Source organism: Scyliorhinus torazame, chromosome 10 (genome assembly GCF_047496885.1).
Source record: "Scyliorhinus torazame isolate Kashiwa2021f chromosome 10, sScyTor2.1, whole genome shotgun sequence".
Taxonomy (NCBI): Eukaryota; Metazoa; Chordata; class Chondrichthyes; order Carcharhiniformes; family Scyliorhinidae; genus Scyliorhinus; species Scyliorhinus torazame.
Genome location: NC_092716.1, coordinates 180,128,340 through 180,156,255, shown reverse-complemented (window position 1 = coordinate 180,156,255; position 27,916 = coordinate 180,128,340). Strand labels below are relative to the sequence as shown.

The 27,916-nt window shown below is 47.2% G+C and overlaps 1 protein-coding gene and 1 long non-coding RNA gene across 3 annotated transcripts in view; one reads left to right on the top strand and one right to left on the bottom strand.

Annotated features, from left to right (window-relative positions):
- Positions 1 to 27,916, top strand: part of LOC140384392 (bestrophin-4-like) — a 177,199-nt gene that overhangs the window by 137,830 nt on the left and 11,453 nt on the right. For both annotated transcript variants that reach the window (XM_072466053.1, XM_072466054.1), the window contains 5 exons: positions 1,579 to 1,733; positions 22,164 to 22,241; positions 23,099 to 23,251; positions 24,452 to 24,532; positions 26,741 to 26,892. In XM_072466053.1, coding sequence (XP_072322154.1) covers positions 1,579 to 1,733; positions 22,164 to 22,241; positions 23,099 to 23,251; positions 24,452 to 24,532; positions 26,741 to 26,892 — 619 coding nt within the window. The remainder of the gene's footprint in view (positions 1 to 1,578; positions 1,734 to 22,163; positions 22,242 to 23,098; positions 23,252 to 24,451; positions 24,533 to 26,740; positions 26,893 to 27,916) is intronic.
- LOC140384395 (uncharacterized) lies at positions 1,537 to 26,926 on the bottom strand. The gene is made up of 4 exons (XR_011933051.1): positions 26,781 to 26,926; positions 22,581 to 22,670; positions 20,786 to 20,872; positions 1,537 to 1,667 (listed from the first exon to the last, which is right to left on the bottom strand). It is a non-coding gene; the product is annotated as an uncharacterized lncRNA (long non-coding RNA).

The following is a 27,916-nucleotide window of genomic DNA, read 5'->3' as shown; positions in this document are numbered from 1 at the left end:
TAGATGGGAGTCAGTCCTTGGTGTCTTCTCAGAGGCTGATAACAGGGGGCCTTGGCAGCAGCCAGTTAGACACCTGCTTTCCCAGCTGCACAAATGTCAGCTCAGGCAGATAAAGGAGGTGGATAAAAGTGCAAAAAGAAACACCCAATAATTACTGCCATAAAAGAATGGAAAAAGAGTCTACCCAGATTAGCACTGGGTCATACAGACAACAAACTATCATGTTCATTCCCTGGTCTACTCTCAATTACTGATCTGCAGACACCGTTGTCCTCAGTGCCCCTCGGCTATAGAGGAAGAAATTCAGCTGGAATTTCCACTCCTGGTTATTATTCAATGATCCGTGTTGAAAGTGTTTCTGTGAGTGTTGAACAGGATTGTGTTTTAATTGCGATGTCCCTGTGTTGTTCTGATGACGCGCACCATCTCAGTTCATAAATTAGTAATGGAGTACTTGGATGAGGCTCTAAAAAAAGTCAGCCAGCCTTCAGTGTTAGTTATGCCTCCAGGAAAGGAGGAATATAATTGGACAGAATTGTTAACCAAGGTTTCTGCTTTTGAGCTTGCCAGCATTTAATTTGCACCCGTTAAAATGAGAAAATATGGGTTGTCAGGTGAAAGCGCCAGCTGTGATGTACAACAGCTAAAAAACAGATCACATCGCTTTCTTCACTTGTTTAAGAGAAGCTGAAGAAGAATCAGAAGGCAATTAGAAATCATGATTGACAGAAGTCAGTCACATGGCAAATCGCATCAGACAGATGAGAACTGTCCTTTGAGATTTTGCACAATCAAGTGCTTGGTTCTGAGACCGTCTATTCAATAAACCCTTGGTACTTCAAGGTTTTATCTATTTTTAACATCAATAGTTCATGTCTAACAAATATAACTGTTTAGAAAAAGAATTAGGGCTATTGAGATGGTCCTCAAAATTAGGTGGTTGTCATGGGCATAGGAAAGTGGGGGGATTTTTGATTTTTAAAAATGAAAGGTGGATACCTTGTTGGTGTTAAATCACCAACGATGCAAACAAATTTAGGGATCCCAATCAACTTGGCTTCCCTGTGCTAGATTTTTTTTTTGAGGGAATGGGCTCCCAGCCCCTGGTCTCCTCTGTTCTTATGCCTATGAATTGTATAAAAAGCCTGTAGTGGATTTTAAAAATCAGTAAGAGTTTAACAGTTTAATTAGACAAAACGTAAAACGGTACAGTTCCTAAATGATTCTACTTAATGTAGAACAGTTTTAGGATGGTTCTGTAAATAAATGTTCCACAATATTGCTAATGTAATGCCATGTTATTTCTGCTGTCTTTGATAAAGTGCAGCAGTGTCTCCTGTATTTATAGAATTCCTGAGTTGATAAGGTGCTTGGAATTATCAACAAGAATGAATCCTTCATTGACTACAGTTTAAAATTAATGTGTAAATACTTTTTACTTTATTAAGTATTTAATTAAAAATTAATGCCTCTTTTCACATCCAGAACTGGAAAATAAAGAACATATTACAATGTAAAAAAAACACATCACAGAGTGACTTTTTCGTCTTTTCCTTTGTCTGTCACTTTTGCTTCCAGGTTTCATGACTCCAGATGAGCACAAGAAGTTTGAACGCCTCAATTCTCCTCACAACAAGTTCTGGGTTCCCTGTGTGTGGTTCGTCAATCTAGCGGTGAAAGCGAGGAAGGAAGACCGAATCAGTGACTATGTGTCTTTGGCGCACATCTTCAGAGTGAGTGTCTGCACTCAGTTGGGTAGTATTGGCATCTGTGCCCTTCCTTCAAATTCAGCCTCAGCAGTCACCCTTCCCTGCCTTTCCCTGAGTGAAATTGCATCCCCAAAAGTTTATTTTTGTGGCTTTGCTTATGAGTGTCAGAAAATGAAAATGAGTGAACAAAAAAAAACAGAAGTGAACATTTAATATGCAAATAAGAAAGGAACTTGTAGTGCAGAGGCCTTCCATCACTCACGCATGGCCTCAGATAAATGCCAACGAAAGGGGTGAAAGTTTTCTTTGCTTATTGGCTTCAAGGCTCCTAAATAAAATGAGTTTCCCAGTAAGTGTGGGACCACGGCATAACACTGGTACCAAAATAGCCAACTCACTTAGAGAGGCTTAATGATGGGCTCCAATGTGAACATGGGGTGGATACTACCCTGAACAGACTTCAGCCAACTGGCCAGGCCTCACCATGCCAGATGGGCAGGCTGCTGCAGCAGGAGATTGGGCCCTCAATAGCAGCCCATCAACTCCAGCACCAGCAGCCCAGGCTGCTCATCCTGGCCCCACAATAAAGAACTTATCTCACCCACCCTGATCCAAAATGGCAATCCGGGTCCCATATACATCACTGGACCTCAATTAACATTTTAATAAGCCTAATGCCTGATTCAGGGAGTTGCTCATTTACAGGCTTTTGGGAACATGACCATAGCACTGGTGGCAACAGCCGCTGACAATCATTTGGGCAGTAGGAATGGGAATTCAGCTCGATAACCATGAGGAATTTCAAATAACCTGCCTCCAGACTCTCACCGGTGCCCCTCTGGTATACATCGCATGACCCAGAGAAACATTTTCTCCAGTTTCCTTTTCTGCTTCCTGATCACTATCGTCCTTTTTTTAAAAGAATCTTCAGTCTGTTCTTGACTGAGCTGTATACAGAAATTTCTAAAATGTAAATTACTTGCCAAAAATCTGGTTTGTAAAGCAGAAGCATATTTTTAACCCAACTTTGTCTTATGCTCACATATGATCCAATCTATCATCCTAACTTATCCTTCTGGTCTGTTCTGTGGAAATCAATAAGTGGCAAACATATCATCACCTTATCCTTAAAGTTCGACTCAGATCATTAAGTTTGAATAAGACACAGGAAGAAATTCCCAACCACTGTATGGCACACGGTAAACACTGGTCACTGCACAATATATCGATCTACCTATCTATCTATCCAACTGTCTTATCTTTAGGCACCTTTATAATCAATTTCCACCAGCTTCCAGGAATAATTCACAGATTTGTTTATTGCTGGATCAGTTTCAAGGAGGGAAAAATCCTTAAAATTCCCGAATGCTTTTATTACCAAAACCAGATCCAGAGGTACACATTGCCTCTGTAGTGACAGGATGCATGTTGAAGAACCTCCCTCAACAATGATTGCAGCAACGTTATTAACAGAATGGATATGCTGCAAACAGCGATCACGGTTCACAGCACTTTCAAAATTCCATTCAGTTTGTGAAAATATTTGCACACCATGATGTGCTACTTTAAACATTGGAATTTTTGTCACCATTTTCTGGCGCACACTTCATTCACAAATACTCTGAATTTATTTTGCTGCTCAAATAGCTTGACAGCATTTTGTGGTTGTGTGTGTTTATGTTGATTTGCTTTTGGAACGATCATAGAATCATCAGAATGGCACAGCACAGAAGGGGACCATTTGGCCTAACATATCTCTGCTAGCTCAGAGAAAGAGAGATTCAATTCGGCTCACTTCTGCACCATCCCCCATAGACCTGCAGATTTTTTCTACTTCTGAGTATTTTTACAATTCTATTTTGAAAATTACTATTGATTCTGCTCCCACCAGACAATTTAATCCAGGTCAGAAGAGCTGGTTGCTTATATTTTTCCCACATTTTGCCTTTGGGTCTTTTGTCAACTACTTTACATTTGTATCCTCTGGTTACTGAGGCAGTAGGAAACAGTTTCTCTGGGCTGGATCCTCCGATCCACAGTGCCAGATTTCTGGTTCAGCACACCGATGGGCTGCTCCGTTTCGCCGGCTGGTCAATGGGGTTTCACATTGTGGGGCAGCCCCACACCATCGGGAAACCCTCAGGCTGCCGGCAAAACGGAGCATCCCACTGGCGGAGAATCCAGCCCCCTTTATTTACTCTGACTTTAAATACTTTTATCAAATCTCCCCAAAACTTTCTGTGCTCTAAGAAAAATGTCAAGAACATAATTTATTACTGCCCGTGATCAGTATTTGTTTGCATGTACCACTGTGTTTTCTTACCCTCAGAGTGATTGTCCCAATTTAATAATCCCGGCAGCAAGCTTTTCAAAAAAGGTTATTTATTACCACACACTTGCCCCGAATGTATCTTCACTCAACTTGACTCATGCACAAACAAAGATTTGATGCAGATGAAAGTAAAAGAATACAATTACAATTTATGATTGTCTCCATCTCTTTCATGGCAGGCCTGTATTTTCTTAGATGAGTTGATGCAATTGAAGCAAAGATCTTATAAAGCAGAGGATTCTCAGTAAGCTGAGGATGTAACTAGCAGAGTTGACAGGGCGAACTGGTGGATGTGGTTCACTTAAACTTTCAGAAGACTTTCGACGAAGTCTCACAAGCAGATTACTAAGTAAAGTTAAAGCGCATGGGATTACTGGTAGATTGCAAATTTCCAGGTTAGGTTTCAGTGTGCTCAAAGTGGGAAAGGTTGGGGGAGGGAACGATGGCAGAGTCCTTCTCCTACTTTCAATGTATTGCCATTTATTACCTTAGCAGTTTAGATGACTCACAGCTGATTCAATGACTTTCTGATGGAACTCTGTCTGCATAACAGTTCCTTGCTGTTATTTTAAAAGTAGACAACAAAATGGCTTCCTCACCATGTGCAAGTTCAAAATACTTTTTCCAAAAAGGGATGGTGTTTTGATTATACATCCAGTGTTGTTAATTGACACCTTAAAATTCACAGGGTTCCGTTTGGATGAGGAACCATCATAATGCAATGGAAAGCCAAAGGGATCCATTCACATTTATTCAATACACATTTGTTTCTTTTTTCCATGGTGAAACAGAAAGATGGGCTGGCTGAAATGCTACAGTTCTTTCGTTGATGGTTCATCCTTAAACATAAGGATGTGTGAATTCCCCATAGGGCTGTGACTGTCCATATTTTATTAGTTATTTGCTTGAGACTCAGGACTGAAGGAGCTCAAAATGTTAAAATGTCACCCGATTTTTAGTGGCTCTTTTAGTTTTCTGTCTATGTTCAAAATTTTTAAATATTGATTGAAAGATCACAATATATTGGAACATGACATGTCTCCACTGCACAAGAAGTGATTTTCAATGCTGTTAGCAGTTGTTGGAAGTTCAAACTCCATGCTGGCTCTTGGTGAGGAATCCGGGTTCACAAGGCTGGAGTCTGTTTCAAAGCTTGTTGTAAGTAAATTACCAAGATCATTTTGTTGGGATGCCTGTCAAGCTCTTGACCCTTTCATGGCTGCTTCCAGAACTGTCTGATCATTTCGGTTCTGGTTCATTGGTGATTCTTATTTCTCAGGTTATGGTGTGGGGTGTGTTGTTTTTAAACCTTTATGAGATGTCTGTGTTTTTCCTTAGCATCTTATTGTAAGTTGCCTTAGAAATTGGAGAGCTGGGTTCAGGAAGTTTTGAATTTGATCCTGTGATGCTAATGGTGTTAATTCTGTACTTCCCTTGTGGCTTTCACAAGTGCAATTCGCCTTAAGCTGCAAAGACTTCCCCTTTGGGACTGGGTTGGTCCCCAATCTGCTCCGTGTCCTTTGGGACACTACTGCTCACAGGCGAGGTGGCACGATGGCATAGTGGTTAGCACTGCTGCTTCATAGCGCTGAGGACCCGGGTTCGATCCCGGCTCCAGGTCACTGTCCATGTGGAGTTTGCACATACTCCCCGGTGGAGTTTGCACATACTCCCCGGTGGAGTTTGCACATACTCCCCGGTGGAGTTTGCACAGTCTCCCCGGTGGAGTTTGCACATTCTCCCCAGTGGAGTTTGCACAGTCTCCCCGGTGGAGTTTGCACAGTCTCCCCGGTGGAGTTTGCACAGTCTCCCCGGTGGAGTTTGCACAGTCTCCCCGGTGGAGTTTGCACAGTCTCCCCGGTGGAGTTTGCACATTCTCCCCGGTGGAGTTTGCACATTCTCCCCGGTGGAGTTTGCACATTCTCCCCGGTGGAGTTTGCACATTCTCCCCGGTGGAGTTTGCACATATTCCCCGGTGGAGTTTGCACATTCTCCCCGGTGGAGTTTGCACATTCTCCCCGGTGGAGTTTGCACATTCTCCCCGGTGGAGTTTGCACATTCTCCCCGGTGGAGTTTGCACATTCTCCCCGGTGGAGTTTGCACATATTCCCCGGTGGAGTTTGCACATTCTCCCCGGTGGAGTTTGCACATTCTCCCCGGTGGAGTTTGCACATTCTCCCCGGTGGAGTTTGCACATTCTCCCCGGTGGAGTTTGCACATTCTCCCCATGTCCGCGTGGGTTTCACCCCCACAACCCAAAGATGTGCAGGTTAGGCAGATTGGCTACACTAAATTGCCCATTAATTGGAAAACAAATTGGGCACTTTAAATTTTTTTTAAACTACTGCTCACAGGTGGCTGGCTGGTTTCTGCTACACTGCCTTGTGGCTCTTCAACTGGGTGAGGTGTCCCCTTCACTATCTGCCTTCTGGTTGGGAACTTTCTCTGTCTCTATTTAAATCCCGAAAGACCGAACTAGGCCGCTGCTTTAGCCATTCATTCCTTTTAAATTCTACGGGCCTTGCCTTGGTTTCTTTAAACCCTACTGACCTGGTGTTGACTTCTTTAGCTTTTAAGGGTTCCTTCTCGATCCTTTTTAACCTCACTAAGCCTACTGCTGGTCTCTGGAAAGTCCTTTGGCTTTCATTCGATTCTATTTATCAAATCCTTATCGGCTCTATCACCTCCTGTAGGGTATTAGGGACTTCTTCAACTCTCTGCAGCGGAACAAAATGTTTCTGGTCCCCTTCTGTTTCCCCAGTTTCTGTGGACTGTATTTGACCCTCTCGGTACATTACCTGTTAACTCACCAAATAATTTCCCAACAATAAGTCTAATCCCCTAAGGGCATCTCGTGCTAACCAGACCATCACTACATCTGTGATCCACTTGCCTTGCAGGTGAATGTTTACTTGGGGAACCTTTAAACACATGCCAGTAAGCCCTTTTACCAGCATGGAGGTTTTGCCCTGCTTTTGGCTGGTCACTCAGCAACCTTCACTACAAGCAATGGGTTTAAAACACCCTATAACTTTGAAAGTGTTATTTGTTTTCTTGGAGCTTGTGAGGCAAAGTAAATCACTTCCCCTTTGCATGCATTATAGAATATTACAGCACCAAAATAGGCCATTTGGCCCATCTTGCCTGGCACTATGAAAAGGCTCTTCAATTAGTCCCATTCTGTTCTCTCTTCATAACCCTGTGATTTCTTTTCCTTGTAAAGTACATATGCCAATTCCATTGAAAATTACAATTGAATCTGCTTGGTAGGTATTTTGTCCTGCCCCATTCCATTTGAGTCTGGGCTTGGTTTACTTTCACCAGCTCAGGCTTGCGGTGCTGGAAGCAGGCAGGAGGTCTTCCTGCTGTTTTAATTTGCTCCTTTTAAAGTTGGGGATTAATCTACTGGTCTTGCCTCTTCTCTTTTCCTCGGGAATCTACTTCTGTTCCATCAACCTCCTTAATATGGTTTAAACTAATATGGCAGGGGGGTGAGAACCAATGCAGGAAGTCAGAGGAAAGTAAGGTGAGGATAGAAACAAAAGGCAGTAAAGGGAAACGTGACGTGGAAGGCAGAGAAACCAAAGACAAAAATCAAAAAAGGCCACATTACATCAGAATTCTAAAGGGGAGAAGGGGGTAGCGCAGAGGCCGGGGTGGAAACTGGAAGTGTTCTGTGACAAAATTGAAAAGGTAATTGAGAAATATATAGGTTTCAACTGTACTGGTGAGGTGTCGAAGGCAGTGGTCTGGGAGGCTCTAAACGCAGTGGTGAGGGGTGAGGTGATTTTGTTTAAGGCCAGGGTGGACAAAGAGGAGAGGTTGGAGCGGCAGAGGGTAATCGATAATTGGAGGTAGATAGGATTTATGCGGAAGATGGGGACCCAGCGAAGCTGGAAAAGAGAAAGGAACTACAGGCGAGCTTTGACCGACTATCTACCAGGAAGGTGGGGCACCAACTGAGACGAGCAAGGGGTGCAGTTTACGAACATGGAGATAAGGTGGGGTTAGCAGATCAGCTCCGGAGGGAAGCAGCGGCAAGGGAAATTGTTCAGGTGAGGGATAGGGCAGAGAAGTTGGTGGTGGCTCCGGATCTGATTAACAAGGTCTTGAGGAATTTTATGAGAGTTTGTACAGGTCGGAGCCACCTGGGGGAGACCGTGAGATGCAGGAATTTCTAGGTGGATTGGAGTACCTGAGGTTAGGGGAGGGGGACAGGGCTACATTAGAAGGAGCGATAGTGGAGCAAGAGATAAAGGATGCGATTGGGAGGATGCAGTCGGGGAAGGTGACAGGACCGGATAGGTTTTCGTCAGGCATTGAAAAATAAACAGAAATCGCGGCAACACGTTCATTTTAACCGCCTGTACCCGACCCGCCAGTGACAGAGGGAGACCATCCCACCTTGCCAGATCAGCTTTCACTCTCGCCACCAAACTAGAAATGTTGTACCTGTGGAGCCCCCCCCCCCCCACTCCCGGGCAACCTGCACCCCCAGGTATCTAAAGTGAGTCCCTGCGCTACGGAATGGAAGCCCCCCCCCCCCCCCCCCCCCCACCCCACCCCTGCGATTTCTGTTTATTTTACAATGCCTGCCAAAGGCTTTTTTCAGAGCGATTGAGGGAAGGATTACTTCGTTCATATGGGGAGGGAAGGTGGCCAGAGTTAGAAAGGTGCTGCTGCAGAGGGGAAGGCAGACAGGGGGTTTGGGTCTTCCGAACCTGATGCATTACTATTGGGCGGCGAATGTGGAGAAGGTACGGAGCTGGGTCAGAGGGGTTGATTCCCAGTGGGTCAGGATGGAGGAGAGTTTGTGAAGGGGGTCGGGATTGAAAGCACTAGCAACAGCGCTGCTCCCGATGGCCCCGGGGAAATACTCAAGGCGTCCGGTAATAACAGCTTCATTGAAAATTTGGAGGCAGCTTCACCAACACTTCGGGTTGGGGGCAGGGTCAAGGGAAATGCTGATTCGGGGGAACCACAGATTTGAGCCAGGGAGGTCGGATGGAAATCTTCGGAAATGGGAGAAGGGGATTAAGACACTAAAAGATTTGTTTCTTAGGGGTCGGTTTGCAGGTCTGAAGGAGCTGGAAGCGAAGTATGGGCTAGAGCAGGGGGATGTTTAGATACATACAGGTTCGAGATTTTGCCAGAAAGGAGATAGAGCTTCCCGGTGGAGCCGGCCTCCACATTGCTGGAGGAGGTGCTGGCGACAGGGAGACTGGAGAAGGGGGTAGTGTCCATGGTTTATGGAGCTATTTTGGAAGAGGGCAAGGCACCACTGGAAGGGATCAAAGCAAAGTGGGAGGAAGAATTGGGAGAGGATATGGAGGAGGCGTTCTGGTGTGAGGTGATCCGGAGAGTGAGTGCCTCCACCTCATGCACGAGGATGGGGCTGATACAGCTGAAGGTGGTATACAGAGCACACCTCACGAGGGCGAGGATGAGCCGATTCTTTGAAGGAGTAGAAGATGTGTGTGTGCGTTGCGTTGCGGGGTGGGGGGGGGGGGGGCTAATCACGTTCATATGTTTTGGTCCTGTCCAAAGCTAGAGGATTACCGGAAGGAGGTTTTAGGTTAATTTCTAAAGTGGTGCCTGTGAAACTGGACCCAGGCTCCCGGGAGGCCATATTCGGGATGTCAGACCAGCCAGGGTTGGAAACGGGTGCAGAGGCAGATGTTGTAGCCTTCGCCTCGTTGATCGCCTGAAGGCGGATCCTGATGGGATGGATAGCAGCCTCTCCACCCTGTGCCCTGGCGTGACGGGGGGACCTGTTGGAATTCTTGACTCTTGAGAAGGTTAAGTTTGAACTGAGGGGAAGGATGGAGGGGTTCTACAATTCATGGGCATTTTTCATCATGGGCAACAAAGAGATGGCAGACCAGTTGAACAATTGCTTTGGATATGTCTTCACTAAGGAGGACACAAATAACTTTTCAGAAATACTAGGGTTCAGAGGGTCTAGCATGAAGGAGGAACTGAAGGAAATCCTTATTAGTCAGGAAACTATATTGGGGAAATTGATGGGATTAAAATCAGATAGTCCCCCGAGCCTGATGCTCTACATCCCAGAGTACTTAAGGAAGTGGTCCTAGAAATAGTGGACATAGTGGTGATCATTTTCCAGCATTCTATAGACTCTGGAAGAGTTCCAATGGATTGGAGGGAGTTAATGTAACCCACCTTTTAAAAAAGGAGGGAAGAGAGAAAACAGGGAATTATAGACCAGTTAACCTGTCATCGGTGGTGGGGAAAATGCGAGAGTCAATTATTAAGAATGAAATAACTGAGTATTTGGAAAGCGGGGACAGGATCGGTCCAAATCAGAATGGATTCACTAAAGGGAAATCATACTTGACAAATCTTCTGGAATCTTCTGAGGAAGTGACCAGTAGAATGGATAAGATGAACCAATGGATGTTGTGTATCTGGACTTTCAAAAGGCTCTTGACAAGGTTCCACACAAGAGATTAGAGAGCAAAATTAAAGCTCATGGTATTGAGAGTAAGATACTGAGAGTAATGTATTGGTGTGGATAGAGAACTGGTTGGCAGACATAAAGCAGAGAGTGGGAATAAATGGGTCCTTTTCAGAGTGGCAGGCAGTGACTTGTGGGGTACTGCAGGGCTCAGTGCTGGGACCCCAGCTGTTCTCAATATACATTAATGATTTAGACAAAGGAATTACATGCAATATCTCCATATTTGCAGACTGCACTAAGCTAGGTGACAGTATACACTGTGAAGAGGATGCAAAGAGGCTGCAGGGTGACTTGGACAGGCTGGCTGAGTGGGCAAATACTTGGCAAATGCAATATAATGTGGGTAAATGTGAGGTTATCCACTTTGGTGGCAAAAACAGGAAGGCAGATGTTCTGAATGGTGGCAGTTTAGGAAAAGGGGAAGTGCAACAAGACCTGGGTGTCATGGTGGAACAGTCGCTGAAGGCTGGCATGCAGATACAGCAGGCGGTGAGGAAAGCTAATGGCCCACACATCCAGACATAGGAACAGCTTCCCCACAGCTACAAGACTCAACGACTCCCCCTCGAACTGATCTGTTCCCTGTAAGAACACTATTCATGATGTCGTATGCTGCTCTTGCTCATGTATTTGCTTTGTTTGGCCCCTTGTTCCCCACTGTAACCAATCACTGTTTGTCGATGTACCATTTGTCAATGTTCTTTGTTGGTTATTCTCTTTGTCTACTTACGTACTGTGTACTTTCCCTCGGCCGCAGAAAAATACTTTTTACTGTACTTCGGTACATGTGACAATAAATCAATTCAACCAATCAAAGCATGCTGGCCTTCATAGCGAGAGGATTTGAGTATATGAGTAGGTATGTCTTGCTGCAATTATACAGGGCCTTGGTGAGGCCACACCTTGGAGTATTGTGTGCAGTTTTGGTCTCCTAGTTTGAGGAAGGACATTCTTGCTATTGAGGGTGTCCAGCGAAGGTTCACCAGACTAATTCCCGGGATGGCAGCACTGACATATGAAGAAAGACTGGATCGACTGTGAGCGTACTCATTGGAGTTTAGAATATTGAGAGGGGATCTCATAGAAACATATAAAATCCTGATTGGACTGGACAGGCTAGATGCGGGAAGAATATTCTCGATGTTGGGGACTTCCAGAACTAGGGGTCACAGCCTAAGAATAAGGGATAAGCCACTCAGGACTGAGATGAGGAAGAACTTCTTCTCTCAGAGAGTTGTGAACGTGTGGAATTCGCTAGCACAGGAAGTTGTTGGGACCAGTTCACTGGATATATTCAAGAAGGAGCTGGATGTGGCCCTTGTGGCTAAAGGGATTAAGGGGTATGGAGAGAAAGCGGGAGTGCGATATTGAATTTGCATGATCAGCCCTGATCATATTGAATGGTGGTGCAGGTTCGAAGGGCCAAATGGCCTACTCCTGCACCTATTTTCTATGTTTCTATGTTTCTTATCTCTCCTTGATCCTAATTTGTTTTGGTTTAGAGGTTAATGGGTTAAGTCATAGTCATCAGCCAAGATAGCTGATTTTCTGACTTTGGAAGCCCTTTGCTCCTACTATTTTAAAGCCGTTTAGGAGACAGTCTTAAACTCCTCTAGCAGTAATATATCTCTTAACCTTTTGTGGGTGCGGTCAATCTTTAGAGCTCGGGCGCACCCATCAATTGCTAGCTGTTTAGTTCTCTCAAATACCAGGAAAGTTGGTGTGGGCTTTTTAAAGAGAATTCCAAAATATTGGCGGTATGCATCCAGTAAGAGTTCATAAGCACTGAGAATAGTAGTCTTTGTCAGATCGTAACGGACAGAAATCTTGGCAGGGAGCATGGAATGAACTTCATGGGCCTTTAGTACTAACTGACTTTGTATTAGGAGTTTCAAAAAACTCTGCTGGCCTACTTTCTCAAAAGCTGTCCTCCTCTTCAAACTTGGGGATAAAATGAGGAATGCTTCAGAAAATCAGAATTTGTCTCGGAGCGAATTACCACCAGCTAAAGTCAGATTCTCTCTCGCTGCCGCAATCTGTCTCACTTCCCAATATTTCTGCTGGAAAACGTGCTCCTGCTATCTCTATTGGAATTCCCTGGTCTCCATTTCCTTCAGGGGTGCTCTTTCTCTTCCCTTTCCTTCTGGCCTCCCTTGCCTGAAAGTCTGGCCACAATTCTTCCAAACCATTTCTTTTTTTTAAAAATATGTTTATTCAAAGTTTTTCCAACAAAAATTTTCAACCAATTAAGCCCCCCTGTAACAGAAAAGAAAAAGAGGAGGAACAGAACAAAACATAAACATATCCCCCCCCCCCCCCCCCCCGTTAGATCCATATCTAGCTCTCTGCTCCCCCCATAACACTCCCATAAGTCAGCTGGCACCTGCTGACCCCAGCCTCCCCCGCCATCCCATTGACCCCCCCCGCCCCGTGTGGGAATCCCCCCTCCTCCTCTTCCAAACCATTTCTAAGTGTGGTAGCAAGTGGGAACTGCCACGTGTTTCCCGGTGCTCTGGGGGGGTGGGGGTTGGAGAGAGAGTGAGGCGGCACCATCGGGAGAGTGGGAAGTGTTGGACACTTGTGAAACATTAAAAACCCTTCACCACAACAAGTATGACGCCTCTTGTCACTTTCTTCCGCTATGCGGGCCGACCTCCAGGCCACCACCAGAGCGGAACCGCATTTTGAGGAGTCCGATGCACCGCTCAACGGCAGCCCGAGGGGCCACATGGGCCTCATTGTACCGGGTCTCCACATCGGTCTCTGGCCTCCGCACCGGCATCATTAGCCAGATCCTCAGCAGGTACCCCTTATCCCCCAAGAGCCAGCCAGACATCCTGAGGTTGTCCTGGAGGCTGGGGATATCTGACTGCCCCAGGATGTAGCTGTCGTGCACACTCCCTGGGAAGCGTGCACACACGTGCATGATCTGCATGTGATGGTCGTACACAAACTGGATATTCAGAGAGTGGAACACCTTCCTGTTAATGTAGGGCACTCCCAGATGGCCTGGTGAGCACAAGGCAACATGCATGCAGCCTATCGGCCCCTGGACATGAGGCATCCCGGCGATGGTGGAGAATCCTGCTGCTCAGGCCTCCTGTTGTGCTTGGTCCATGTCAAAGTTTATATAATTTTCTGCCCGGGCAAACAGGGCACCGGTGTCCTGTCAGATGTAGCACCTGTGGGCTGTAGCCTGAAAGATGCCGCACAGTTCCCTGCTCGAGCCCTGGAATGATCCTGAGGCGTAAAAACTCAGGGTTGCGGTGAACCTGATGGCCACCGGGAGTGGTGTCCTCCTCCTCCACGTGGTGCCAAGCTTGCAAAGACATGACACAGGTGCTGCACCGTCTCCTTGTTGAGGCGGAGCGTACTGGGGCACGCTCCGTCCATAATCTTCTCCAACGGCCAGTTAGACTTGTACACCCTGGGACGTCGCGGGTCTCCCCCTCTGCGTCTCATCCTAGCCTAATGGATGGCCGGGTCCTCAGGGTGCGGGGCAGGACCCGGCACATGGGCCACCACCTGAAGCCTTTGTCGATGCTGCTGCTCTCGCCATCTCCAGCGCCTGGCTGCCCGGCCTAGCAGCAGCACCACTAGGGCTAGTTCTGCAGGGTCCAAAATATCATGCATATCGTTCAATATCTGTAAGGAATTGGGAGAGGGAGTTAGACTGACAAACACCAGTGGCTCCCACCTCTATTCCCCCATAGATCTCCACACCCTCGCCCAATGCCCAGCCCACGCACACCTGGCCGAGTGCCCCCCCCCCAATAAACAGTGGGGGTTATGGGTGGTCGGTGGGGCAGACTGGCAGGGATAAAGGTTGCCCCTGGAATGGGTACACATGATCCAGGGGTAGGCATAGAGGAGCCACGCGTGGTTGCCCTTCCAGCGGAGCACACCCTCCCTTTTCCCCCCCCCAACTCCCACCCCCTTCCCATGGTGGACCAGTCCAACCAAGGGAGCGCCCCCCGCACCCCGTTGCCCTACACCCCCCTCCAAGCACAGAGGTGGCAAGACCAGTGCCCCCGGGCTCAATGCCTGTGAGCAAAGATGGCTACTCACCTCCTCGGCTCCCCACAGAAGCTTTTCTGCCAGATTCACGTTTTTAAAAAGGAGTACTAATCGGCACCAGCGTGACCACTTGCTGGAGAGGCAGCTGGATCACGTGAGGCCATTGGATACGGGGTGGCTCCCGTTAATTGTATGGAAATAGGGCTTAAGTGGTGATTATTGGCTTCTCGCCATGCTACGGCAGGATCCCGACTTCACCTACCAGAGCAGGCTGCTTGTATCACAGACAGTTTGGCGCCCAGTGCATCTCTCGTTTTTGGCCTCTCCTGCTATTTATCGGCCTCGTCACGCTCTCGTTCGAGCGCAACAGGGCCACTGAATTTCTCACTCACTTAACTCACACAAACTATCACACACACAAAAGTTAGGTGCAGATGAAGGTACACTAACACAATTACAATTTATGATGAGTGTCTGCATCTCTTTCATGGCAGTGTTATGGGCCAGGGTTTAGAAGACTCCAAAGTATATTATGGAGTTCACCTGACCTACAACTGTTTGTTGAATTTGGGTGGGATGAGGAAAAGAGCCTGCCTTTCAGGTGTTATTCAACCGCACTTTTAATCAAAAGAAACTGTTCCAATTCAATAACAAAATCCAAGTAAAACCAGAAACTCCTTTTCAAAGATGTGGCCCAGCCCACGGCACTCTTACTGGTATAAGACTTGTTATTTATACTCTGTTCCCCTTTTCAAACAGCAGGTTTGAATTCCTTCCAGAAAGCAATTATCTTTTTTAAATTACCAAGCAGTCCGGAAACAGCTTTTAAAATGAAGATAGAGCGACACTTCTTTCAACCTGTGCAGTTCAAAACAGTCCAAACTTAAAGCGAAAGTAAAAACTCAGAGCCCCAGCCCAGCTCCATCCACACAATGACATCACTGAAGCCATGTGATAAGACAAAAACATTTCTTAAAGAGACACTCCCATGACAGCAAGCCTGTAGTTCCTTAGATGAGTTGATGCATTAGTCGAAGTGAAGGTCTTGTGAGGCAGAGGATTCTCAGTAAGCTGTCAGTGTGTTAGACTCGTATTTTCAGGAGGTTAGTTCTCAGGTGAATTTGAAGTTGAAATAAGATTGGGGTATTGCTGCTTACTACCTTATCTGCTTAGATGGATCACAGCTTTCTGATGGAACTCTGACTACAGAGTAGTTTCTTGCTGTTATTTTAAAAGCACACAACAAAATGGTTTCCTCGCCTTGTGACCTGTACAAGTTCCAAGTCCTTTTTCCAAAAAGAAATGGTGTGGTTGATTACACATCCTTAATTGTCATTTGACACCTTAAAATTCACCCAGTCTAGTTTGGATCAGGGTTCATCATAATAAAGTGGAAGGTCAATGGGATATACTCACATTCATCTAACACACATTGTGTTTTGGTGGTTTCTTTGCCAATGGTGAAACAGAAAGCTGGAATGCTACAGTTCTTTTGTTGTTGATGGTCCATCCTTAAATAAAGGGATGTGTGAATTCCCATTGGGCTGAGAATGTCTGTATTGAATTAAGTATTTGCTTGAGACTCAGGACGTGCTGGAGCCCAATTTGCCAAAAGGCCACATGATTTACAGTGGCCATTGTAATAATCGGTGTTCAATTTCAAAATCTTAACTGGAAGATGACAAGAACATCTCCAGTTTTCCCTGTTGCTCCATGTTAACTGTAGTCCTTCATTGCTGCTACCATTATGGCAAGGGGACAGTTAGTTCAGTTGGATAGATAGCGAGCATGTGGTTCTGAATAATACCAGCAGTGAGGGTTGTTTCCCATTCTGGCTAACGTAGACTTGGGACCGGTACCCTGCCCAAAAATGGAAGGCAATGGCAAACCACCACCGACAAAAAAACTGTGAAGAAAACATCTCCTGAAGGAGCATCAGCAGACAATGCACTAAGGACCTGCCTTCAAGCAGAGCACATGAACAACAAAGAACAAAGAACAAAGAAATGTACAGCACAGGAACAGGCCCTTCGGCCCTCCAAGCCCGTGCCGACCATGCTGCCCGACTAAACTACAATCTTCTACACTTCCTGGGTCCGTATCCCTCTATTCCCATCCTATTCATGTATTTGTCAAGATGCACCTTAAATGTCCCTATCGTCCCTGCTTCCACCACCTCCTCCGGTAGCAAGTTCCAGGCACCCACTACCCTCTGCGTAAAAAACTTGTCTCGTACATCTACTCTAAACCTTGCCCCTCTCACCTTAAACCTATGCCCCCTAGTAATTGACCCCTCTACCCCGGGGAAAAGCCTCTGACTATCCACTCGGTCTATGCCCCTCATAATTTTGTAGACCTCTATCAGGTCGCCCCTCAACCTCCGTCGTTCCAGTGAGACAAACCGAGTTTATTCAACTGCTCCTCATAGCTAATGCCCTCCATACCAGGCAACATTCTGGTAAATCTCTTCTGCACCCTCTCTAAAGCCTCCACATCCTTCTGGTCGTGTGGCGACCAGAATTGAACACTATGCTCCAAGTGTGGCCTAACTAAGGTTCTATACAGCTGCAACATGACTTGCCAATTCTTATACTCAATGCCCCGGCCAATGAAGGCAAGCATGCCGTACGCCTTCTTGACTACCTTCTCCACCTGTGTTGCCCCTTTCAGTGACCTGTGGACCTGTACTCCTAGATCTCTTTGACTTTCAATACTCTTGAGGGTTCTACCATTCACTGTATATTCCCTACCTGCATTAGACCTTCCAAAATGCATTACCTCACATTTGTCCGGATTAAACTCCATCTGCCATCTCTCCGCCCAAGTCTCCAAACAATCTAAATCCTGCTGTATCCTCTGACAGTCCTCATCGCTATCCGCAATTCCACCAACCTTTGTGTCATCTGCAAACTTACTAATCAGACCAGTTACATTTTCCTCCAAATCATTTATATATACTACAAACAGCAAAGGTCCCAGCACTGATCCCTGTGGAACACTCCAATTAGAAAAGCATCCTTCCATTGCTACTCTCTGCCTTCTATGACCTAGCCAGTTCTGTATCCACCTTGCCAGCTCACCCCTGATCCCGTGTGACTTCACCTTTTGTACTAGTCTACCATGAGGGACCCTGTCAAAGGCCTTACTGAAGTCCATATAGACAACATCCACTGCCCTACCTGCATCAATCATCTTCGTGACCTCCTCGAAAAACTCTATCAAGTTAGTGAGATACGACCTCCCCTTCACAAAACCATGCTGCCTCTCACCAATACGTCCATTTGCTTCCAAATGGGAGTAGATCCTATCTCGAAGAATTCTCTCCAGTAATTTCCCTACCACTGAAGTAAGGCTCATCGGCCTGTAGTTCCCTGGATTATCCTTGCTACACTTCTTAAACAGAGGAACAACATTGGCGATTCTCCAGTCCTCCGGGACATCACCTGAAGACAGTGAGGATCCAAAGATTTCTGTCAAGGCCTCAGCAATTTCCTCTCCAGCCTCCTTCAGTATTCTGGGGTAGATCCCATCAGGCCCTGGGGACTTATCTACCTTAATATTTTTTAAGACACCCAACACCTCGTCTTTTTGGATCTCAATGTGACCCAGGCTATCTACACACCCTTCTCCAGACTCAACATCTACCAATTTCTTCTCTTTGGTGAATACTGATGCAAAGTATTCATTTAGTACCTCGCCCATTTCCTCTGGCTCCACACATAGATTCCCTTGCCTATCCTTCAGTGGGCCAACACTTTCCCTGGCTACCCTCTTGCTTTTTATGTACGTGTAAAAAGCCTTGGGATTTTCCTTAACCCTATTTGCCAATGACTTTTCGTGACCCCTTCTAGCCCTCCTGACTCCTTGCTTAAGTTCCTTCCTACTTTCCTTATATTCCACACAGGCTTCGTCTGTTCCCAGCCTTTTAGCCCTGACAAATGCCTCCTTTTTCTTTTTGACGAGGCCTACAATATCTCTCGTTATCCAAGGTTCCCGAAAATTGCCGTATTTATCCTTCTTCCTCACAGGAACATGCCGGTCCTGAATTCCTTTCAACTGACACTTGAAAGCCTCCCACATGTCAGATGTTGATTTGCCCTCAAACATCCGCCCCCAATCTAGGTTCTTCAGTTCCCGCCTAATATTGTTATAATTAGCCTTCCCCCAATTTAGCACATTCATCCTAGGACCACTCTTATCCTTGTCCACCAGCACTTTAAAACTTACTGAATTGTGGTCACTGTTCCCGAAATGCTCCCCTACTGAAACATCTACCACCTGGCCGGGCTCATTTCCCAATACCAGGTCCAGTACCGCCCCTTCCCTAGTTGGACTGTCTACATATTGTTTTAAGAAGCCCTCCTGGATGCTCCTTAAAAACTCCGCCCCGTCTAAGCCCCTGGCACTAAGTGAGTCCCAGTCAATATTGGGGAAGTTGAAGTCTCCCATCACCACAACCCTGTTGTTCTTACTCTTTTCCAAAATCTGTCTACCTATCTGCTCCTCTATCTCCCGCTGGCTGTTGGGAGGCCTGTAGTAAACCCCCAACATTGTGACTGCACCCTTCTTAGTCCTGATCTCTACCCATATAGCCTCACTGCCCTCTGAGGTGTCCTCCCGCAGTACAGCTGTGATATTCTCCCTAACCAGTAGCGCAACGCCGCCACCCCTTTTACATCCCCCTCTATCCCGCCTGAAACATCTAAATCCTGGAACGTTTAGCTGCCAATCCTGCCCTTCCCTCAACCAGGTCTCTGTAATGGCAACAACATCATAGTTCCAAGTACTAATCCAAGCTCTAAGTTCATCTGCCTTACCCGTAATACTTCTTGCATTAAAACATATGCACTTCAGGCCACCAGACCCGCTGTGTTCAGCAACTTCTCCCTGTCTGCTCTGCCTCAGAGCCCCACTGTCCCTATTCCCTAGTTCTCCCTCAATGCTCTCACCTTCTGACCTATTGCTCCCGTGCCCACCCCCCTGCCATACTAGTGCACGCCCACCTCCCGTGTGACACTAGCAAACCTCGCGGCCAGAATATTTATGCCTCTCCAGTTTAGATGCAACCCGTCTTTCTTATATAGGTCACACCTGCCCCGGAAGAGCTCCCAGTGGTCCAGATAACGGAAACCCTCCCTCCTACACCAGCTGTTTAGCCATGTGTTTAGCTGCTCTATCTTCCTATTTCTAGCCTCACTGGCACGTGGCACAGGGAGTAATCCTGAGATTACAACCCTAGAGGTCCTGTCTTTTAACTTTCTGCCTAGCTCCCTGAACTCCTGCTGCAGGACCTCATGCCCCTTCCTGCCTATGTCGTTAGTACCAATATGTACAACGACCTCTGCCTGTTTGCCCTCCCCCTTCAGGATGCCCTCTACCCGTTCGGAGACATCCTGGACCCTGGCACCAGGGAGGCAACATACCATCCTGGAGTCTCTTTCACGTCCACAGAAGCGCCTATCTGTGCCCGACTATAGAGTCCCCTATTACTATTGCTCTTCTGCGCTTTGACCCTCCCTTCTGAACATCAGAGCCAGCCGTGGTGCCACTGCTCTGGCTGCTGCTGTTTTCCCCTGATAGGCTATCCCCCCCCGACAGTATCCAAAGGGGTATACCAGTTCGAGAGGGGGACAACCACAGGGGATTCCTGCACTGACTGCCCTTTCTGGTGGTCACCCATTTCTCTGCCTGCACCTTGGGTGTGACCACATTTATATAACTGCGATCTATGACGCTTTCCGCCAGCTGCATGCTCCTAAGTGCATCCAATTGCTGCTCCAACCGAACCATGCGTTCTGTGAGGAGCTCCAGTTGGGTGCACTTTCTGCAGATGAAGTCATCCGGGACGCTGGAAGCCTCCCGGACCTGCCACATCTCACAGTCAGAGCACTGCACCCCTCTAACTGACATTGCGTCAATTAATTAAAATTAAAAGTTTTTTTTTTAATTAATTTTATTTTTTTTTAAAAAGTTACTGTTAATTATCTGTTTCCTAGCACTAGATTTCTAACATAAATGCGAAAGCTAAATATAGTACTCTCCGATCTCTGGCTTAGATACCCCTCTAAATTATAATTAAGTAATTATGTTTAATTAGTTACCAATGCTTAATTTTTTAAATTTAGTGTAGATTCCCAACCAGCCACTCAGGCCACAGCGTTTCTGTGATGTCACTTCAGTTTCCCCCCGACACAGACAATTTGAAAAAGGTATAAAAGTAAAAATGAGTAAAAATCACTTACTTACCTTCTGAGTGTCTCAGATGTTCTCAGGTTCTCTCCCTGACAGAGACTGCTCCTCCTCCTCCGAACGGCTCCCGAAACTAGGCGCGATCTTTTAAAATTTAGAATGACATCATTATTCTAGTAAATCTCTTCTACACTCCCTCCAATGCCTTGAGTTTAAGGTCCAATGCCACCACTCCAACTGTGGGCTGATCAATGTTTTATAAATATGGGAAAATGTCCTTGCTTTCGTATTCTCTGCCTCTGATAATAAACCCACAAACTGTCATCGCAACTTGTCTTGCTATGGTCAAAAACGTGTGTACATACACCCCACAGGCCACAACCAAGCCTTGGGTCCAATGCTACTAACCATGTTGTAAGTCAGCTGCATTTCTCAGGCAATTGAATCACGGGCTCCTAACCTCACGTTTCTAGCTCTGCGGCCATTACCAGGAACCTGGGGCGAAATTCTCCGGTATCGGCACGATGTCCGCCGACCGGCGCCCAAAACGGCGCAAATCAGTCGGGCATCGCGCCGCCCCAAAGGTGCAGAATCCTCCGCATCTTGGGGGGCAGAGCCCCAAGCCGGACTAATTTCCGCCCCGCCAGCTGGCGGAAAAGGCCTTTGTTGCCCCGCCAGCTGGCGCGGAAATGACATCTCCGGGCGGCGCATGCGCGGGAGCGTTAGCGGCCGCTCACGGCATCCCCGCGCATGTGCTGTGGAGGGAGTCTCTTCCGCCTCCACCATGGTGGAGACCGTGGCGAAGGCGGAAGGAAAAGAGTGCCCCCACGGCACAGGCCGTGGATCGGTGGGCCCCGATCGCGGGCCAGGCCACCGTGGGGGCACCCCCTGGGGCCAGATCGCCCCGCGCCCCCCCCCCCCAGGACCCCGGAGCCCGCCCGTGCCGCCTTGTCCCGCCGGTAAGGTAGGTGGTTTAATCTACGCCGGCGGGACAGGCATTCTAGCAGCGGGACTTCGACCCATCCGGGCCGAGAATCGCGAGGGGGGGCCCGCCAACCGGCGCGGCGCGATTCCCGCCCCCGCCGAATTCTCCGGCACCGGATAACCGAGAATTCGGCAACCGGCGGGGGCGGGATTCACGCCAGCCCCCGGCGATTCTCCGACCCGGTGGGGGACGGAGAATCTCGCCCCAGATTTCAGTTCCAGAGGAGATCCTAAAGGAGCTTTAGTAGTTTGCAGTGGGAGGAGATAATCACAGAAGGTGAACTCCAGTCATGGGACAGGAAATAACATAAGTTGATTACCCGATCATCAAACCAGGCTGGAAGATGAGAAGAAAGGAACTTTGTATGGTGCAAAGTCCTGCTTTTGGAAATTGAGGACATTGAGAAGTGGGGAAAGGTCCAGAGTACATTTCACTGTTTTGATTCTACAGGAGGTGAATAACCTGCGCAGCCAGTGCGAGAGGCTGTACAGTTACGACTGGATCAGTGTCCCACTCGTTTACACGCAGGTAAGAATCACTATTTCATGTGTATCATTTCTTTTATAAATTTAGAGTACCCATTTCTTTTTTCCAATTAAGGGGCAATTTAGCGTGGCCAATTCACCTAGCCTGCACATCTTTTGGGTTGTGAGGGTGAGACCCACGCAGACATGGGGAGAATGCGCAAACTCCACACAGACAGTGACCTGGGGCCGGGATCGGACCTGGGTCCTCGGCCTATTTCATGTGTATAGTTCAGTGCTACACTGGGCAGGTACATCTTCAATACACCTCGAAGAGAACAATAATCGAGGCTAACAGATCGGGCAGGTTCGTTACTCTGTTTCAGGGATAGGAATTACTCACATCTCGCAAGAGGGCAAAAATGCTTCCTGCTGTTGCTTCAACAGATTTGTAGTTCAGATTTGAATGCCAGCCAGAGCACCCTCCTTCCTCCTGGAGAGATAAACTATATTGAAGAACTGGAAGTTATCCTGATTATAGGACATTGCATTTGCTTTTTAATGGTTTATCACAAAATTAGACACCTACACAGGCTTAACTAAGGATAGGCCCAAATCAAACTGAGCAAGTTTTTACATAGGTCATGTTTAAGCCAAACATGATTCCCAACATGCTGCACATCATCCAATTATCAGTGTCACCAACAGCACAGACTGCATCAGAGAACCTTTTCAGTAAAAGAGAGATGTAGGGCAGACTGATTGAATTCTTAGCCAAAACAATAGATTTGTTAGACTATTCAGTAATTTCATGATTGACTCGTAAACTAAAAGGAAGACAGTGTCATTTGGTGTCTGATTCTAACTGTAATGATGTGGTCTGACTCGCATCGGTCTCACTGTCCGTTTGTCATTTGCCAGGTCGTCACCATTGCCGTTTACAGTTTCTTTCTGGCCTGCCTAATTGGTCGGCAGTTTCTCGATCCCAGTCAGGGTTACGCAGGCCATGAGCTCGACCTCTACATCCCCGCCTTCACCCTGTTGCAGTTTTTCTTTTACGCTGGTTGGCTTAAGGTAATGACTGAAACAAGACGTAATATTTTTTTTAAATCACAAGTGTGTATTCTTGGGAGGATTTCATGAGAGGAGTTCCCTTCCCAGAAGTCCTGTTATGAAGCTCCTCCCCCCCAGGAGGCTAATTGACAAAAGCACTGCCCAATGTTGGACTGAGTCATACAGGTAGGCCTCAGGCTCAAAATCTGGCTTGTGCTAATTTAGATAATCTCATCCAGAACAGCAGAATGCTCAAGACAAAAGAAGAAACAAAATTCAGGCAGGGTTACCACCATCTTGTGACTTGTGCTGGAATACACATGCATTTAGACAACAGATGAAGGACAGTATCAGGCCTGGCTCTGTTGCATGTCATGCCAAAAGTCTTTCTTCAGACATGATGTGGAGATGCCGGCGTTGGACTGGGGTGAGCACAGTAAGAAGTCTTACAACACCAGGTTAAAGTCTCAGGTGAGGAAGAAGCAGTGCTCCAAAAGCTAGTGTTTGAAACAAACCTGTTGGACTTTAACCTGGTGTTGTAAGACTTCTTACTTTCTTCAGACAGGCACATGAAGGTACGTGAGGTGATTGGTACCTCAAGTTGTGTCTTTGGGGTAAAAGGAAAAAAATAAAGCAGGGAAAGAATTCCAATAAATCAACACCCTCGCCCCTTCTACACTTTTAAAAAATTTGTGTAAAACTTCTCCCTGTGATCTGCTCCAACAGACACGGGCTGTGATCAGCGATAGAAAAGACATTACATCGAAACAGGTGAATACCTCAGCCCTACAGACCACAAGGTCTCATGATCACTGGTTTGTACTGAGTTAGTTCATCTCTGCTGGAGTGATAGTACAACTGCTACAATTAGCCACTGTGCCAATTTGAATTAATATCAGCAAATGCTCACGGTCCTGATTTCTACCAGTTGACCTCTGTAGAAAGGGTATGTATATAGATGTCAGGATGAGCCGCGATTGGCTGTGCACTGTATGAACAGCCTGCTGAAACTTGCTGTTTCGGCTCGGGCATGAAGATTGGCCACATGGATAAGATAGTCAACACCATCAAGAATCCACATCTTTGGGAAAGGAGGAAAGAAATTGAAAATATAGCAAGTCTTATTTCTGCGTACATTCACTTAACAAGGAAAGGCAAGGAAAAAAAAATTAACCCGACGGGCCATTCTTATTGTTAACCCAATTGTTTGAAACTACACAGGTAGCTGAGCAGCTGATTAACCCTTTTGGTGAGGACGACGATGACTTTGAGGCAAACTGGCTCATTGACAGAAATTTCCAGGTAATCAACAAACTGTTGCAGAGACACTGGGGGATTACCAACTACCACTATCACGTCAGAATAACAGCAGAATTTTCAGGAAAATCAGTCAGTTGATACTTTGGCTGGATTCTATTTGTGAGCAGTTAGCTATACGATAGCGATTGCCTATTATAATAGGTAATACACCATTTATAAATATTAAAGCCTCGCAGAAAATTGGAATGGCGTAAACAGTCACAAGGGAACAGTTCAAACCTACGTTAATCATAAGGTTAGATATGTTATAAGCTGTTCAGCATGGTTCATGATTTATCATAGAATAGAATTTACAGTGCAGAAGGAGGCCATTTGGCCCATCGAGTCTGCACCGGCTCTTGGAAAGAGCACCCCACCCAAGGTCAATACCTCCACCCTATCCCCATAACCCAGTAACCTCACCCAACACGAAGGGCAATTTTGGACACTAAGGGCAATTTAGCATGGCCAATTCACCTAACCTGCACATCTTTGGACTGTGGGAGGAAACCGGAGCACCCGGAGGAAACCCACGCAGACACGGGGAGGACGTGCAGACTCCGCACAGACAGTGACCCAAGCCAGAATCGAACCTGGGATCCTGGAGCTGTGAAGCAATTGTGCTATCCACAATGCTACCGTGCTGCCCCTAAATTTAGTCGGGCCAATGGACATTAATATCTTACTAGTTCAACTGATGGAAGTTTGAACTCAACCGAGTTGAGCTGATAGGACCTTCATCTGTGTGAATACGATTCCAGCATTCAGCTACAGTAGCTTTAGTTCCAACTTGTTGGGCTGATGTATCCTTAAGTGCCAATGAATGGGTCCAAGGAGGTTCAGACACCACACTGGAAGTTGGTAGGGCTCTCTGCCTTTAACAAGATTGTTGGCATCTTAAACTTTACAGGTATCAAGGCTGATGGGAACCTTGGGGGCGATTCTCCAAGCCCCGCGCAGGGCCAGAGAATCGCCGCAACCGCGCCACGACGCCAGCGCGCGATTCTCCAAGGTGCGGAGAATCGGTGCCATTTGCGCCGGTGCGGTTGGCGTGGCGCTGGCTGCTGGGATCGGCGGAGCCCCCGATTCTCCGGCCCGGATGAGCCGCGCGGCCGCGTGGATACGACAGAGTCGCACCGGCGCCGTTCACCCCTGATCGCTGCCGGCGGGAACTCTGCGCGAACGGTCAGGGGCGGCCAGTGGGGGGGGGGCTCCGATGGGGTTCGGCCCGCAATCGGGGCCCACCGATCGGCGGGCCGGCCTCTCCCCCCCAGGCCTACGTTCCTGCCCGGCCGGCCCCTGAACACCGACGCCATGTTGAGTCGGGGCCGGTGCGCAGAAGAAGTCCCCCACGCATGCGCAGGTTGGCGCAGCCCCAACTGCGCATGTGCGGGTTGGCGTGGCGCCCATATGGCGCCGGGAAGGGAGGCTGGAGCGGCGTGAACCACTCCAGCACCGTGCTGGCCCCCTGTGGGGGACAGAATCGGTCATACCCAGGCCCGGTTCACGCCGTCGTGAAACGCAACAGCATTCACGACGGCGCGAACACTTGGACTCCATTTGGGAGAATCGCCCCCTTAGTCTTTTCATATTAGATCAGGCGAATATGACTTTACTCTATGAGTTAAATTGTTCAGACGTTCTCCTCCAAAAGTGATGCAAACCTTCGGCCCTTGTCATGGGAGCTCTATCTCCACCTGTTGGGACTGGAGTCTTAGCCTCCCGAGGGGAGTTGCATCAAAAACAGAGTATAGCATTAAAGGCAGCTGTGATTATCACATCAATTTATGGGTCATATATTTTCCACAGCTGTCTGATTTGATGACAGTATTTCTAATGCAAGAAGAGTGCGAGGCTCAGGCAGAATAACAAGGAACTGAGAACATTTGCACGGTGCTTAACCTTTACGTTGCTGAATAAACAGTAAACCAGACCCTTGTTAACAACTACGCACAGTTTATGCTTATTCAGCGGGTTAAAAATTAGTTTAAAATGTAACAGTGCGGAATTTGTGTTTATTCAGCGCTGTAGGGATAGCTCACTGTACTCACAGAAATCCTGCTTATTCAGTAATGTGAGTTATTGATTATGAGGGGCTTTTCACAGTAGCTTCATACTTGTGACAATAAAGGGTCATTATTATTATGTAATTGTAAAGGTTTAACTTTTCAGCGGGGTTGAGATCCTGTATATTCTGAATTTTCCTTTTAGGTTTCTCTCCTGGCTGTTGATGAAATGCATCAGGACTTACCAGCTCTCGAGAAGGATAAGTACTGGAATGACAATGATCCTAAACCTCCATACACTGCAGCAACCACAGAACACCGGAAAACCTCCTTTCTTGGCTCCACTTTTGATATCAGGTTAATTGTTTTTACAGTGAAATTCTTTATGAAGCTGAGAAGAAAACACATTTTACCAATAATTACAGTGGCAGTCATGACCTTTCAGTCAGATGAGGCAAAGCTATACATGCCTAACCATCCTGCACATCACCATGGCAATTGCACACACGATGTGTTTGATTTTCTTGTCCGTCGGTAACTTTCATATGGTCAAAGGTAGGAGGAAAACCAGTAAACACATGGGAGGCAAGGGATAATAGTTACGTTGGCAAAAGCAGCTCCTTTCCTTGAATTTGTTCTTCCTGATGTGCAAAACACAAACCTCCACCTAATCCCATGATCCAGGCCTTTCCCTCGCTTACTCCACACCTCCAAGCTCACCCCTAAATTAACCTGACAGCCTTTCTTGTGGAATCTGACCACCACAATATGCAGCATGATTCCACCACTTGGCATCATTCTACTCACCCAGGGCATGAGCTGCTGCCAACAGCGACACCAATTCTGGCTCTCGTGCACATACAAAATTCCAGTGCCTCAGCAGGATGGCTGTCTCTGAATAATTGTGGTTCATATGTTTAGGTAGAGCATGGGTAGACAGCCACATGATAACATTATTGTTACGAATTCATGGGATTAACGGCATGAGTTAACAGGAAACGTTCATCCACTTTAAATAGCTTAACGCTGCTGTTAAAACAGTGAGTAGAGTAATATGTTACTAATGCATTCAGAGTACAGAGAGGTGGTTTAATCCACGCCGACGGGACAGGCATTCCAGCAGCGGGACTTCGGCCCATCCGGGCCAGAGAATCGCGGGGGGGTGGGGGGGCCCGCCAACCGGCGCGGCGCGATTCCCGCCCCCGCCGAATATCCGGTGCCGGAGAATTCGGCAACCAGCGGGGGCGGGATTCACACCAGCCCCCGGCGATTCTCCGACCCAGCTGGGTCGGAGAATCTCGCCCCAGGTCTCCATGGTGACCACACAAGCAACCGAGGGCTATTTTTAGCATGCACGGACTGCCCAAGGCCCTGCTGTCTG